The 14,831-nt window shown below is 42.7% G+C and overlaps 1 protein-coding gene across 7 annotated transcripts in view; it reads left to right on the top strand.

Moving 5' to 3' along the window:
- The window catches only part of khdrbs2 (KH domain containing, RNA binding, signal transduction associated 2), an 86,269-nt gene that overhangs the window by 43,050 nt on the left and 28,388 nt on the right, over positions 1–14,831 (top strand). For all 7 annotated transcript variants that reach the window (XM_030441459.1, XM_030441458.1, XM_030441457.1 and 4 more), the window contains exons 5-6: positions 10,699–10,826; positions 13,769–13,958. In XM_030441459.1, the coding sequence (XP_030297319.1) occupies positions 10,699–10,826; positions 13,769–13,958 (318 nt within the window). The remainder of the gene's footprint in view (positions 1–10,698; positions 10,827–13,768; positions 13,959–14,831) is intronic.

The raw sequence follows: 14,831 nt of genomic DNA, 5'->3' as shown, positions 1-14,831 counted from the left end.
TTATTGCCCGGAGAACTTAGCAATAATTAATGTGCATGTTGTGTACACTTGCTGAGTCTAAGCTGTAAATATTAATCAAGCTTTGCAAATGTGACAAGTCTAATAGAGGAGTTGTGCTGCATGAGTCGACTTTATGGAGTTCATGCCTCTTCCTACACTGAGCCAATGTTCTTACAAGCATGCCTGCTCACTGGGCCAGGAGGATAATGATACTGCATCTGCGCGGAGCAGTTCATACCCTTCCCAATACAAATGACTTAACACTGTGCCAACAAACAGCTAAGGAAAACACAGGGTTATTCATCTGCTCCTGATGTGTTCGCTCTCAGGCGAAATACTCGCTGGACGTGTTTTTCCACACCAGTTTTTCTTCCGTCTTCAAATTTAAAAGTCTTACAGAGAATGACAAATGTTACACAGGAAGCCGAAAAGATGCTGAACGCGTTTGTTGTAAAGTTCAGGTCGGGGACAGTGTTGACACCGTAGACTCAGTCAAGTTTACAACATTACCGCTCGAGGGCTCAATGCAACGATTTGTGGGGAATTGCTTTATTCCTTATTCATATATTATGTGATTGTAAGGTGATGTTAAAAATAAGACCTAGCCCATCTCACTCGGTTGCTTAAAGAAGCCTGTGGACAATTTGTTTAAAGCTAGAATGGTGGCAGGGTCCGCTTTATATAAACAAAGACTTTGCAACTTCAGTAAAAGGATAGGATCACATCGTTACACACACTTTTCAAGACTAAACATTTCTATGACACAATGTCTCGGGTTGGATATTCCACAACTCTCCCAAAGGATGTGACTTTATGCAGGTTCTCAAGTACAATCAATCAACATCCAGCACAACACAGACATTCCCCCGGAGCCCCTTTAAAAAACAGAACTGTACCATGTTGCATGCATCCAGAGAACATATAGCAACTGCCAGCAGACGTATACAGTATGCTGGAACAACTTTTGTGAGACTGATGGTGCAAATAACCACATGAGCAGACACTGTCAGAAATGCTCATCTGCCTCGGCGTCTCACTCACTGGTGCTCCGATGCACTCTGCACTGTGAAATCTGCTCCAGCCTGCTCTGCCGCTCCTCTCTGATCAGCCGGAGACTTGATGAATTGTCGGGGTAGAGGGGTTCACCGCGTGATCTGAAGTAAATACGATGCTTTTCGTCCACGCGCGTTCTTTTTCGAGGCGATGAATGAATCACTGGCGGGGCCGCAGCTCTCGCTTTAATTGCAGCACCTTGAGAGAAGATGAGGTTTTGTGTATTCTAAATTATTCTTATGGGTGCAGACGAGTTTTCCAATTAGTGTACACGCAGGATCAGCTGTAATACGTTTCTTTTTAAATAGGTGCACACACTCAATAAGCACAGACTGTTTGGGCTCAACAGAAGTTTAAATTTTCTTTTTGTGTGTGTGTGTGTGTGTGTGTGTGTGTGTGTGTGTGTGTGTGTGTGTGTGTGTGTGTGTGTGTGTGCGTGTGTGAAAACCTGCCAGCAGAACTAATGATGCAGAGTCACTGGGAAGGAACCAATTAAGTCAGATTTTACTAAGTAACAAAAGGGCTGAAAATCATTACTGTGAATGAGAAAGCTCTGGTTACCGGATACAGGGATGGTCACAACCAGTTGGTGGCAGGAAGAAGTGGACAATTAAACCCTCTAATGCTGGTCTATTATTTAAAAAGGCTAATCCAAACTTAAAAGCATGGGTGCTGTGCACTGGGGAAAAACATCATGAATTTAAGTTACATCTTCCTGCCTAATGAGACCTTACATATCCTTTCCTTATGTCGTTTTTTTTTGGGGGGGGGGGTGGTTTCACACGGCGTGCACGTCAAGTTAGTTTCATCCTGACTTCAACTTATAAACGTCAATAAAAACATAATGAATGCAGATCGTACCATCTATTTTATGGCAGAAGCTTGCTGCCTCAGGGGTCTTATGGATTGGCAAATAAACTGCGCATAATGTAACACAACAGGCATCTGTCATTATCCACGGTGACAGATGTTCCCCGCCTCGGGTGGAGAGTGGCAAGTGTGTCCTGCTGTTTACTTTTTCTTTATTGCTGCAAGGCTGCGGCGTCAGAGCGCGGCTTCCAGCGGTTTGCTATCGGGGCTCACTTTGGTTGGAAATGTTCTGCAAAGGGTTGTTCATACTGATAATTCCTACTCACCTCGTACCTCTAACATTTCCAACAGGCCGAACAGTGTATATAGCGTTTTGTTTTCCTGAAATTTAAGGGGAACGTCACAGGTTTCACACATCACATTCTGTTTACAGGGCACAATGTTAAAATGACGACAGACTTGTGTGATGATTTTCATGGAGGCTGTTCTGATGCCCGCAGCCTGTGTGTGTGTGTCTTTCGGTTGTTTGCTCTGACAGATCATTACATAAAAACACAATTACAAACAGCAGTGACATGATTTCTAATAGATTATCAGTATGTTTTCCTGCCAGATTTGCTTGGCAAGGATCGCTGCAGATTGTTGTGCCGGGCCGCAGCGCTCTCCGTCTGAGCAGCCCAGTTCAACGTAGGCACCGGAAAAGAATGTGGGCGGCACAGCACCCTGATCTCCCGCATGTCCCCGGCGTGATATGGAGAGGGCAGAAAAAGAGTCACGGGAAAGTCAGAAAAAGGCAGAAGTCAAAGTAATTTCAGCGAAACTAAAAGGAAGTACTTTTCTTGCCAAGACTTAACCAAACTCCACCCATGAGACGAGGGTTTTATTACTCCATAATTCGGAAAATACTGCCAACAACTATAAAAGAGATGAAGTTTGCTGTTTTCAGGGGAAAGAAATTGTTACATGGATCTGGCTGTGAATGATAAATGAACTAGCCTCTCCGGAAAAACTTTCAAAACATTCCAAAGGAATATTCAGGAAAGTTTAATGTCAGCTCAACTTCAACTGAAGTGGAGATTTCTGGCTGAGTATGAGAAAAAAAAAAAATGTTGGCCTTAAAAACATGCCGTATGTTTTATAAGATAAGAAACTACAGTTGAATAGGGTGAAATAGATAACACTATTTGATTAGTTCCCCAAAGGCAAATGTGTTTTGTGTTACAAGTTTTCTGACATTTTGTTTAAATATGCAAAAGAGACTTTGTGTCGAATTTTCCAGAACAGAAATCTAGGCAGAAATTAACATCTCAACGTGTATTTTGTTGGAGACATTTCACAGAAGCAAAAAATCTTAAAACTGACCATGGCATGAAAACATTTTCTGTAGTCTCTGCTGCGAGTTCACCAATCTTATGTAGACCAATTCTAAGTCGATGACTATCCTTTCGATGCATCTGACCAAAAATACACCACGGAGAAGAGATGTGGATTGAATTTTACGACCCTGCTGCCTAAATGGAGCCAGCTGGTGTGCAGCAGTATTGCTTCTCTCCGCCGGCCCACCAGGAGAACTCCCACTGCTCCAGTGACCAATCTAGCGCTCCCGGTGTGACATTATGCTCCAGAAACCGAACTACACTCAAAGCGGTGCAGCGGGCGGGTTCACGGCGATGCGCGGTCGTCTCCCACAATGCCACATGTGTAGTTAAATGATTTGCACTGCTGAAAATCTAAGTTAGTACAGAGCATGTGGGCTGATGTGACTGACTTCACTTCTCCAAACAAGAACTGAATTGTGCCTAATTTCCCAGCGCAGAAAAAAATCGTTTTTAATGCAGCTTCACCCCAATGATGTCTGCAAATAAATGTCCTACCCCTGTAATTTAACAAACCCTGCTTCCCACTGAGCTGCCACCGAGCTCACGTCTGCGAAACAGGGGAAAATGAATCTTCTGATATGACTTTTAAACGGTTGTTAAATTATTGAAAAAAATCACAACCACGCGAGCAAGCTGTGTGACCGTTTTCCAGCTAGATAATTTGTGCGTTACCGAGCAGAACTAGAGCACACAGAAGAAGTGCAGTTTGTCTGACTCCGACTTTTATCAGCCGCTGGAGCGACTGAGGAAAAAAAGCCCTCAGATCTGCTGTGAAGCAAAAAATTTGACTACAGAAAACGCTGTCAGTGCTGTCAGCTCAGAGCGGTGCTGCACCCTATAAAAGAAAGCAAAAATGCAAACAGGAAACTAATCAGTGGACCGGTGTGCATATACAGGCTGGGAGTGACAGGAACCCGGAGAAGGACGGGGCGATCCCGCTCTCAGCTGGATGAGCTTGCCGCCTTCATCTCGGGCCAAACTGCGATGAGGAGCATTTTGGCACGGAGAGGGTGGACACAGATGCTTGAACAAGACGCGTGGCAGTAATTAGTTTTTGCATGAAGTCAAATGTAAAGTCAAACAATGATAAACACGCTATCAAAAGCAGACTCAGGCCTATTTGTGTTCCAATTTTAAGCTATTTGATCCATATGACCCTAAAAGAGCGAGCCCCGAGTGCCAACAGCGAAGACTTGCCTGGTGTAGCAGAGGCCTCGCTCACACACACACTCCTCCACGTTATTATCTTCAGCAGAGATCCCGACGGCACAGGTGACGCCGAACAATGCAGGGGGAAATGAGCTAGGAGGCGAGGGAGAATAAATTTTTTCACCTTGCATTAGCGGAGGCTTTTGTTCTCTAATAGTGCAGCGATATATAGATTATGCAGATGTCTGGTGTGTAACGGCATCACGCCATGGACCACTTACTCTCCTGCAATCAGGACCTCGATAGAAGCATCTACTCTTTCTCTGAGTCGAGTATTAAACCGCCCGCGATCATGACGGAGCAGCGTGATGAAGTGAATCGAGAAAGAGTCATGTCAAGGACGCACATTTACAAAAGAAATGCTCTTGAATTTACACTTGAACTCTGTTTGGAGATTGTTTACTACCAGCGTGCCTACATCCGATTCATTCAGGACGCTGAGCAACATGTCCTCGCACAAGCAGGTTCTAAGAATCCCATTTGGAACTTGAACACCTTTATAGATACAAAATCAATTTAAACTGATGGCACCTGCCCCCCTTCCACTTGTGATTCCACCTAATATGATGCAAGGACAGAGGAGGGTTTAGTGAGGGGTGGCCATGAACCAAAAGAGAAAATCAAACTTTTTAGACTAGATAATAACGGCGATGGTAGATAGCATTGAAGCCAGGCAACGCAAATTATTTGATGGGTTGAGCCGAACGCTTAGTTTGGAGTGTGTTGCTGCTGCACACTGTTCTCAGAGCTCAATGCAATACCCTGCAATACCTCCACATATCTAGCGGGAAAATCCCCTGCGGCAGGTTAAGGCATCGCTTGGATATGAGATAATTTCCACGTCAAAGTATTTTTGAGTTTTTTCTTAAATTACTACTTACACATTGTTGTCTGAGTCTTCCCTATGATCAAAATTGATTACAAGTCCATTCAAAACGAGGCCGCACCCAGCTGGGTTCTTTTGTTAAGAGCCGAGATGAGCAGCCTGTGGTGAAAAAAAACACACATTGTATCAAGATGCAGATTAACAGCTGCCGCAGCTGCGTGGCCACCTCTGTGCTTTGCGAGGATAAGAACAGCATTCGCGAGGTTGTCATGCAGGACGGCGTGTGCTACGATGATTTTTCTTAACTTGAAAAATAAACACATCAAAGCGAAAAAAGAAAGAGTGTGAAGCCTGTAAAATGTTTAAGATGATGTTCGGTTCCGTTGGTTCTGACTGCGAACCACCTCCTAAAAAAAACGAGCCGTACGCTAGGGTTTTTCATGAGGAAATGTAAAGTTTGAACAGATCAGTGGTTTGCAGAAACGTACTTTGCAGCCATTTTTCTGCCAAATGAACGCGTGTTTATAAAAGTATCCATCCCTCCAAAACTGCATGTCGAGGTTAACTTACCGCATGTGAACACGTTATATCACACACTCCGACGTTGCAGACGCGATGCCTTGAGGGAGCCTTTTCTGAAACATTCCGTTCACCAGATATGAGAAGGTGTTGAGGTCGACGGATGAGGATGTGTCCTTTGCGTCAGCCGATCTGACACGAGATACATTCTGATATGCACTTTGTTTGCTCTTGGTAAACTGAAATTGGTCCATTTGCGTCACCACGTGCCATAAATCTGCTGAGTCTGTGAGTGTACTGTATATTACCACTGTGTCCTCTGCATCTCCATCTGACATCTGCAATATGGTTCAAGAAGTTCTTGTAGCTGCCTTGACTTCACATGAACTGCGCCATGTTTTGGACACAACGTTTATCAGAACGCTTGGGTCTTTTTGTTGACTATTATCCGTGTTGGATAAAATGTACTTACTCAGGGAAGCCTCAAGGTCTCAGAGGAGATCTGGCAAGAAAACCTCTCTTAATTAAAGATTATATTATTGAAATTCACCATCTATTTTATAAAGTTAAATGTGACTGTATTTCTGCCAGAAAGATTTCCAAGGATATAGGAGTGCTTTTATAAATGGTTCTGAAGCCCGCAGACCGCTAGACAAACTGCACCAGGCAGGAAATCAGTCATCACAGGCGGTAACGGAGTCGTGCGACCGCCACGCTTCATGTGCTGACCCCTTAAAGTCCCTGCAAAGGGCATCGTGTGTGCACAAGTTCATGCATGGCCTGAATTAATCTCCGCGAGCAAACAGTCGGGCCCAAGAAGCCTCGGCATCGGGTTTATCGCTGTTTTCTCGTGTTAACGCCTCTGTCAACAGTCAACTTTTACAAGCTCTGGCGTGTTTGTTGTGCTTTGGATAAGCTGCCAGCTTTCCAATTAAAAGCGGTGCCAGTCTTCTTCAAACCAACAGAGCGCTGTAGGCCTTATTAATTCATTAACAAGAGGAGCACACGTGTGCAGTGTGTCAAATGTTTCGGAAATCTACCGTGAGGATCTTTTTTTCGTTCTTCTCCAGTGACATGTGGGTGTCAGAGTCGTCATATGGTTACTGTGTGACACGTATCCTGTTAATGAAAATGAGGAGCTGTGACAATTAGATGTGATTTCCTGCTGCTGTTTTTTGAGTAGCTTGGGGTTACATGTTAAAGTGCCCGCCACATTAAGTTTACTCTGATCAACCTATCTATGTACCGCATTCAAATAACAGAAACATTACTCAATATCCAAAATGTTCTATGATTATGTGTGACAAAACATGCAGTGACTTCCATCTGCCTGAAATTGTTTCTCGTCCCAAAAATTAACTAGTCAGAAATTTGAGGGAAAAAAAACCTGCATCTGCGCCTTCTCCTCATTAAAAACTCCTGAATCTATGAATATGCAAAGTTTTAAGGTGCCCTGTGGAGTTTTTCTTGTGAGCAAACATTTCTGTTTACAATCGGTGTTACTCACCAAGAGACGTCGCTCGTATCCTTGAGGTCCAAACAAAATGCATTTTGATATTGCTTGCTTACAGGCCTCCTTCTCAGTGCCTCTGTCGGCAAATGTACCGTTTGTACAAGAGACCTACACATCAAAGCAACGACAATAGTGTTAAAGGGCAACTCCACCAGTTTTAGGTCTTGGGCAGTACTACTGCAAATATGAAAGAAGTAGCATAAAACCTTTTGTGGATCCAGAGGAAGCTGCGTGTAATCTGATAAATTGCCTCCAGGGATGTTGCTTAGTAGCTAAATTGCTTAACGGTGTGATACAACATAACCAGAGACATCACCCTTTTTATTCAACACATCCTTCCTTTTCAAAACCTGGTGCCCACATTGCCCACAATGCAACACTGCTACCGAGTGACATCAATGGAGGCAGTATATTAGATTATAGCTTCCTCTGGAGCCACAAAAGACTTTAAACTACTTCTTTCACGTATGCAGTAGTACTCCCCGAGACCTGTAAACACACATTAATGCTTGAAATTGGTGGAGTTGTCCTTTAATAGTGATCAAAACCTCCACAAGGATCCTTCAAGATGTCTCCGTCTTCACTGAAAAGTCCATTCTATGTTTAGGTGTGCTGGAGGCTTCAAGTTTCTCCATCACATTTGTATGTGTAATTGCATATTTGGACCATGACTGGCTACCAAACTAGTTGTCACAAATTCATCTTCTCTGTACACGTCAAACTCAGATTTACGCGACCCAACTGGTAAAATAAATGCTGGCAATGTATGTTTCTGCACATCATGGGATATGTTGAGGCTGAATGTCTAATTGAAAATGTTTATGTGGTGACAACATTGTGCTCATGATCTGGTTAGGTTTAAGCACAAAAAACACTTGGCTAGGAAAATATCACGTATTGGATTACTTGGTTCTGTTGCTCCAAATGAAGCTGGGAACCGTCCCGGCATCTCTCAGATTATCGAGAAGCGCTCAGCTGCAGCCGTGCAGACTCTTCAAACAATGCCACCTACGAAAAACACCCACTTGTACGAAGTGCTGTGGTTCCTGAGGAAAACAATAAAACCACAGCAGATCAAACATGAATTGAAAAATTATATTAAATTATTATACAGTTTCAGCAACTATGAGACAAAGAAGTAATAAGTTAGTCCATTTGTTTTAAGCACAACAATACCCGACTTCCAATGCAAAGATGTGGTCTAATCAGTGAATTAAAGCAAACCAAAAGCATCATCATTTATGAAATAATAATGAGAAATGATATGAGAATAAAATGAGAAAAACAATAAATTGTTTTTGTGAAACTACTAAAGATATATCTGTACCTAAATGTTTGGAGCTATTTTATAGAGTGGCCTGTCACTAAAATGGTATATGTGAATTTAAGCCCCACCTGATGAGCAGTAAGTGCTGTGCTTTTAATGTGAAAGGTACAAAAAGGGAAGGAATCTGTCTATTTTTGCTGCAGTTGTGAACAGAATAAAAGTCTGCCTTCTTGGTTTTGCTTATGGCAACTTGTATTATAATTGTGTTACTTTAAGATGTAATTAACCGTCTTCTGCAAGTTTGAACTCCTGTGACCTGAACAGTTTACAAACCAAAACATATGTGGAAGTTCCCCTTCCTCAAAATAGCGTTGTGGCTGCAGCTCAACATATACTTGAAAATATTCAGTTTTGTTGCCATAAGCTCGGCCATAAAACGCCCCGATGTGTTGTCAAGAATATTCAGTTTCGCTCTTACTAATGTTGAAACACAGTCCCGGACAGTGGTCTCTGGCTTGGCAGCTGTCTCAACTAGCTGCAACACCACCACCATCTCCTTTACCTCCTGACATGAGAGTTAGCTCATTTACATGTAATATAAAGAAGATATGTGTGTTTCAAAAATGTTGATATGATACGTGTGTCATGTATACATTTGAGTGTAACTGTGGATTTTAGAAGCGTAAAATGTCAATGTTTTTTGTTAAAATAGCTTTCTAGTGTCACATGTCTACAACGTGTAGAGCTGACAGTTGATATTGAAGAATTTGTTTAATTTTTCACACGTTTAGACAAAAAAAAAGGATTTCACAATTGTTCGACTTTCACGCAGAATGACAGAAAGTCTATTAATAGGTTTCTTGTGAAGATCTGATAACAGGCAAAGTCAAAACAATACAAAAATCACTGAGCGGGGAAACTACTCTGCTTTGATATCCTCGTGAGAAAGAACATGTCACAACCTGAGATCACAGTGTGTCGGTTGGTATCTAACTCTCACAGAGTCTGCACGCCCATTCCTGTCCTGTCCTTACCTTATCAATGCACTCACATCTCATCGATCAATGTGCGGTTAATTTACTGGTTTCAGTCGTGTTCACTCCAAAATGTCATGCACTCCATGTTATGTTGTGACAAACGCTTTAAGAGCATATTAAGAGCATCGTATTTCTGGAAACTCAACGTGCAACCTGGCCTTCGTTTCACCTTTTGTTCATCTTTAAAGTGTTGTGGATGATGTAAGATTTGCGTCCCTTCCTTGCTCTCCTTTCAGCGTGACACCCAGTCAGGAAAACAAAACAAAGTCACAAAACTGTGGCTGTCAAAGACGTCAACGGCGACGAGGGGGGCGGGGGATCGGCTGCTGCCTCCGTCTCTTTGTTGTCGTCACCAAAAAAACATTTTTTCCCGAGGCGCCAAATCTTGCGGGCTTCGCTTGTGTGTTCCTGAGAAATAAGCCTGTTTATCTGTCAGCGGTGACAAGATAATGAATGCCGCTTTGTCCACTCCGTTGTCTGCCGCGTAATGATCTGTATCATGTTTGATAACAGGTTGAGGGAAAAATGGTTCAGAGGCGCAAGATAACGATACTCCGCGCAAAGTTGTTGAAACTGTCAATTACAGTCTGCGCGTGCCGACGAAATTAGACAAGATTTTTTGTTGCTTTAAAGTGAGAAGAAAGGGTGTTTTTTTTTAAAAGAAAATTAATTAACCTTTTATTTCACCCTTCTTCTCAACATGCAGGTTTCTAAATTATTTGTAAAAGCCCAGAAGAAAACTTTACAATAGTTCTGCAGAATGTCGCTCTTCTAATCAGGCAGAACTCACACTGAACCCATGGCTCTTTTGAGGAATATTTGTCTTTTCCCACATTTTTCTAATCTCTCTCCTGCATTTTGTGTCCAAATATAACCAGAGGAAAATATCCCTCATCGGGTAGTCAACGCTCAGCGGCGCCATGTGTTTCCTGCGCGCGTCGAGATCATTTTAATTTGATGGCGTTTGCTGCTGTTGCGAGCATCTGTTGCAGTCAGAAGACAAATGTCCTTGTTTTTCCCTTTTTTTTCCCCTTTTTTTTTTTTTTTTTTTTTAACAAGACACGCTGATATTTTGTTTCCCGCAGGACTACAACGACGAGATCAGACAGGAGCAGCTGAGAGAGCTCTCCCTGTTGAACGGCTCAGATGAGTCGAGCAGAGGGAGGAGCGTGCAGGGGAGGAGCGCGCGACCGGCAACCACAATATCCACCAGGTAAGAAACCAATTACAGGAAGGGCTCCGTCATGTGTATAACTTCTAGATGGCACTGACGGTTGTGAAATGAACTTACAGCTACAACTTAAATTATTCTCTTTAAGTCAGTGCTGCACTTCCATTTAGTGTAGAAACAATGGACCTAAGTGGGTTTAAAACTGGTGCTGCAGAGACTCTCAGGCTGCCAGAGAAAGATCCATCCTGATGAAGTCCCCACATCTTTCAAACTTCAAACCTCCCACACAAACCATATGGTATCATTTGGGGTTATCTATTTTTTTAGAAAGCTTCCTTTAAAACACTGTGAATCTGCCAACCGGTTTCTTTAGAAGTAGAAGAGTGACATCTGTGTTGACACCCAGAAACTCTTCTTTTGTCCTGATGTGGTATCTGTATGGTATCATGATTATACTTGTCTTTGCATACAAAAGAAATCCAAAAAAAGTGCATTATAAAGTGTGTTTTAACGCTGATAAGCTATTGTTGTCACTTAACTGCTAATAAATGTATAATAAAGTATGTATTGTTCTTGATAAAACATCAGAATAGCATACTGAAGGTTATCAAATACATAATATTACCATTACCAGGCACCATATCTGAAATTTCTTTGAAATTACCAAACTAAATATCTCAAAATTGATGAATGGTTAAAAGATGTACTTCAATTAACTGATGTGCAGAAGATGGACAGAGACTAGATGGACATTAAAATGGCACAATCAGCAGAAGTTAAGCAGAAACCAGCATGAAGTTTACTGGAAATGATTACGAGAACAAGAGTTCATCATCGTTGCGGTAATGGCGGGAGTTTCTTGGTAATCACCGCCTACTTACCCTGAGATTTAGGGACCTCTTGTTCTCCAAACATTTCCAGGAAATTTTCAAAATGGTTTTCTGCTTAACTTCTGCTGGTCACGCTGTTTTCATTTCCAGCTAGTTTCTGCCCAACCTTTGCAGTTCAGTAAATGTACTTACATTCATACATACAAAAACACCAGCTATTTATTATATTTACTACTATTGAAAAAATAGAGGGATGTTATTATGTTATATCTTGGAGTTAATTAGGTAACTACTTTGGTTATTTGGGGGTTAATGTCAAATACATTTAAAAAAAATGTTACTTGATAATTACCACACTTACCATGTCAAATGAAGAGTTTTCTTAAGATCAATAAATGTGTTTGTAATACTATTATAAACAATTGTAAGAAAAGCTTTTATTGACGTTCTGAAACGCCAATAAACTGTTAACAAGTTTATTATAGGTGCTTAAATATGTCCAATAATCTAACTAATTTAACACCTCTTTTGTCTTGCCCCAATATCTTATTAAGAATATTATATGGGCATTTAAGAGCCTTATTCCCTATAAACTAACATGTATGACAAGGACCTTAATATTATCCCAAAGTTGCCTTCAAAGAATATATTATACAACTGATATCACAGATTGAGTCATATTCGGCATAATTAGTGAACCAATCTTCATATAAAATCGGTGGAATGCCCCTTTAGTTTGGTTACGCAGTCACCTAAAAGTAGTTTATATTCTTTGCACTACGGCTGTTATAATGTGCACTGCTGTGAATGCAGAGTACATATTTTAATAATATAAAAAGGAAGTTCCCACCTTCACGGTGAATTTTCAGAGTAATTGGGTTCACTGACAAACATTTCAATATTTCATATAAACCCGTTCTTCGTTCTCCTCCTCAGGCTAACAGCTTTAAAAAGTGCTTCCTTTCTGACTTTTTCCCGTTATGTCTTCATGATAACTCAACATATCATCATATTGTTTTCAGTGTGCTGTAGCTGGAGGGGGATTTTAAGGAACGCAGGCAGGACCAGTAACTGGAAAAAAACCCCTCAATGTTCCAGAGCACCTGATTGACTTAGCCATGTGCGCCGCTGAAACGCCTGCCTCTCCCGCTCTCCTTTTAAGTCCTTTTTTTTTTTTTTTTTAAGAGCAAATTGTCAGTAATCTACCTGAGCCGTGGCAGTCCCTCGGGAACAGGCAGGTACAGTTTGCCATGACAGCTTGGCCTAATTCAGGCAGCACATGTAGATGAGCTAAATCCAGCTGGAAACATGGGACGCCCCCCCCCCCCCCCCCCCCCAATTCTAAAGTCACCAGCGCCACCACCACCACTTCCTTACCCCGATTTTCTCCTTATGGCGGCCCAATAAGCGATTATTGTAAATCCCCCATGAAAAATATGCACCAGTAATTCCCCTTTGAGTGTCTGTATTTTTGGATCACAATGAGCCGCTACCTAGCGACGGGGTGTGCTGGAGGAAGGAAAAAAAGGATATCCCGGCCCACCTACATCATGCCGCCGTTACAATGTGGAGTTTGCAGACAATGGTCCTCTTTTTTGCGAGGCTAAATCCCCCTGTTTCATCCCTGCTGTGTTCGCGTGGGTCTGCTACTGGACAGCCACGTCTAGAAAAACGAAAAGCAATCCAACCTAAACTGACTCGCGCCCGCTCACGCTCTACTGGAACCGGTTAAATAAGTCACTGCTCTTCTTGAGAGCGGTACCTGTCTGAGCGCGTCTACAAACCAGAGTGTCTTCAGCAGCTTCGGGCAGATGGAGGTGTGATTCTGTACACATGCTCGGCGCTGCTCCATCGTGTTATTGAAACAAACCGCGACGCGTCCCACAGGCGTGTTTGCAGAGCTGAGGAAGACACAAAGTGACACTCCTCAGCCCTCTGATCATCACGAGATCTACCTTCGGCGCCAGCGGAGGTTATGTTGATCTCGAGCACACTGTACGACAACCACCAACCGAGGCAGCCTGACGAGAGGGGGATTTAACCGATTCCTCACTGTCTCAACCTCACATTACTCACAAAACATTGCAGGGTAAGATTCCCATGGAAAAGAAGAAAAAGTGATGCCATGTGCGTCTGCTTGTTTTGCTTTCCCAGGGGCCACAGAGGCACAGGAAGGAGCGCAGCAGCGCCTCGGGGGACGGCGGTGGCGGCGGCGACGCACACCAAACTCCCCGCGACCGTTCTGACGAGGGAGGTACAGGCTCCGAGAGCCAGGGGGGCAGCAGGGAGTGCCGGGTACAGGCCCCCGCTGCTAGCCGTCACACATGAATCATACGACGACTATGTAAGTCCAATCCCTTTTTGCACACGCTGAAAAGTATGGCTGATAATAATTTCACATGAACTGTGTGTAAATCAGACTTGGTTTGATCCCCCTTTGCATGTGATCCGGATGGATGTTGCCTCATATGGAGAGGCAGGGCATTCAGGGACACATGTTTGAGAAATTAGGGCAAGCAGGAAGTCGCTGCAAAAATCTTCGTATTTAATTAACTTCAATTCTTAAGGCATACCAGACTTTTTATAATGATTCAGGACCTGCTAGGCAGCCCTTGGTTTCCATTCATCTTGGATTTATGTTGCCGTGCAGATTTGCAGATAAGTATTACGCCAAACTAAATAATGAGAAACTATTATTTCGGCTAAGTGCTTAAACAAATGTATTTCCTTCTACTCGAGGGTGAGATCAGATCAGATTTGAGGTTTTCAAGGATTAAAAAATACACGCAGGCTACAATTAAGTCTTTCGTCTCTTGAGCTAACTCATCACCTGCAAACAGCATTTTTTAACATGATGAATTCAAAAGCACACTGTATGCTGCTGTGAATGTTGCCTCACATGTTGACCTGGAGAATTTCTATTGGATTTGTAGAGTAAACAAGTGTAGCGCTCGTGGCCTGTCCTCAAGGCAAACCAAGGGGTTTTCGGAGAAGCAGTGGGTTTCATCACAGTCTGAAAAATTCAAGCGTTAGGAGTCGGTTGACACCCTGATGGCACTGAACTCAGGACAGGTGGCGGAAACCTGAGCCGCAAAAATGTGAATGAACCAGATGTCAGTGCCTTTAAATCAGTGCCTGCCTGCAGCAAGTAGATTTTCATTCCATCCATCCTGGGACGAGTAGCAACTGCAATTCAATTGTGGTTTGTAGTTAATTA

This window comes from Sparus aurata, chromosome 15 (assembly GCF_900880675.1).
Source record: "Sparus aurata chromosome 15, fSpaAur1.1, whole genome shotgun sequence".
NCBI classification, from domain to species: domain Eukaryota; kingdom Metazoa; phylum Chordata; class Actinopteri; order Spariformes; family Sparidae; genus Sparus; species Sparus aurata.
The sequence above is the reverse complement of the archived record's forward strand: the minus strand, read 5'-3'. Positions and strand labels throughout refer to the sequence as shown.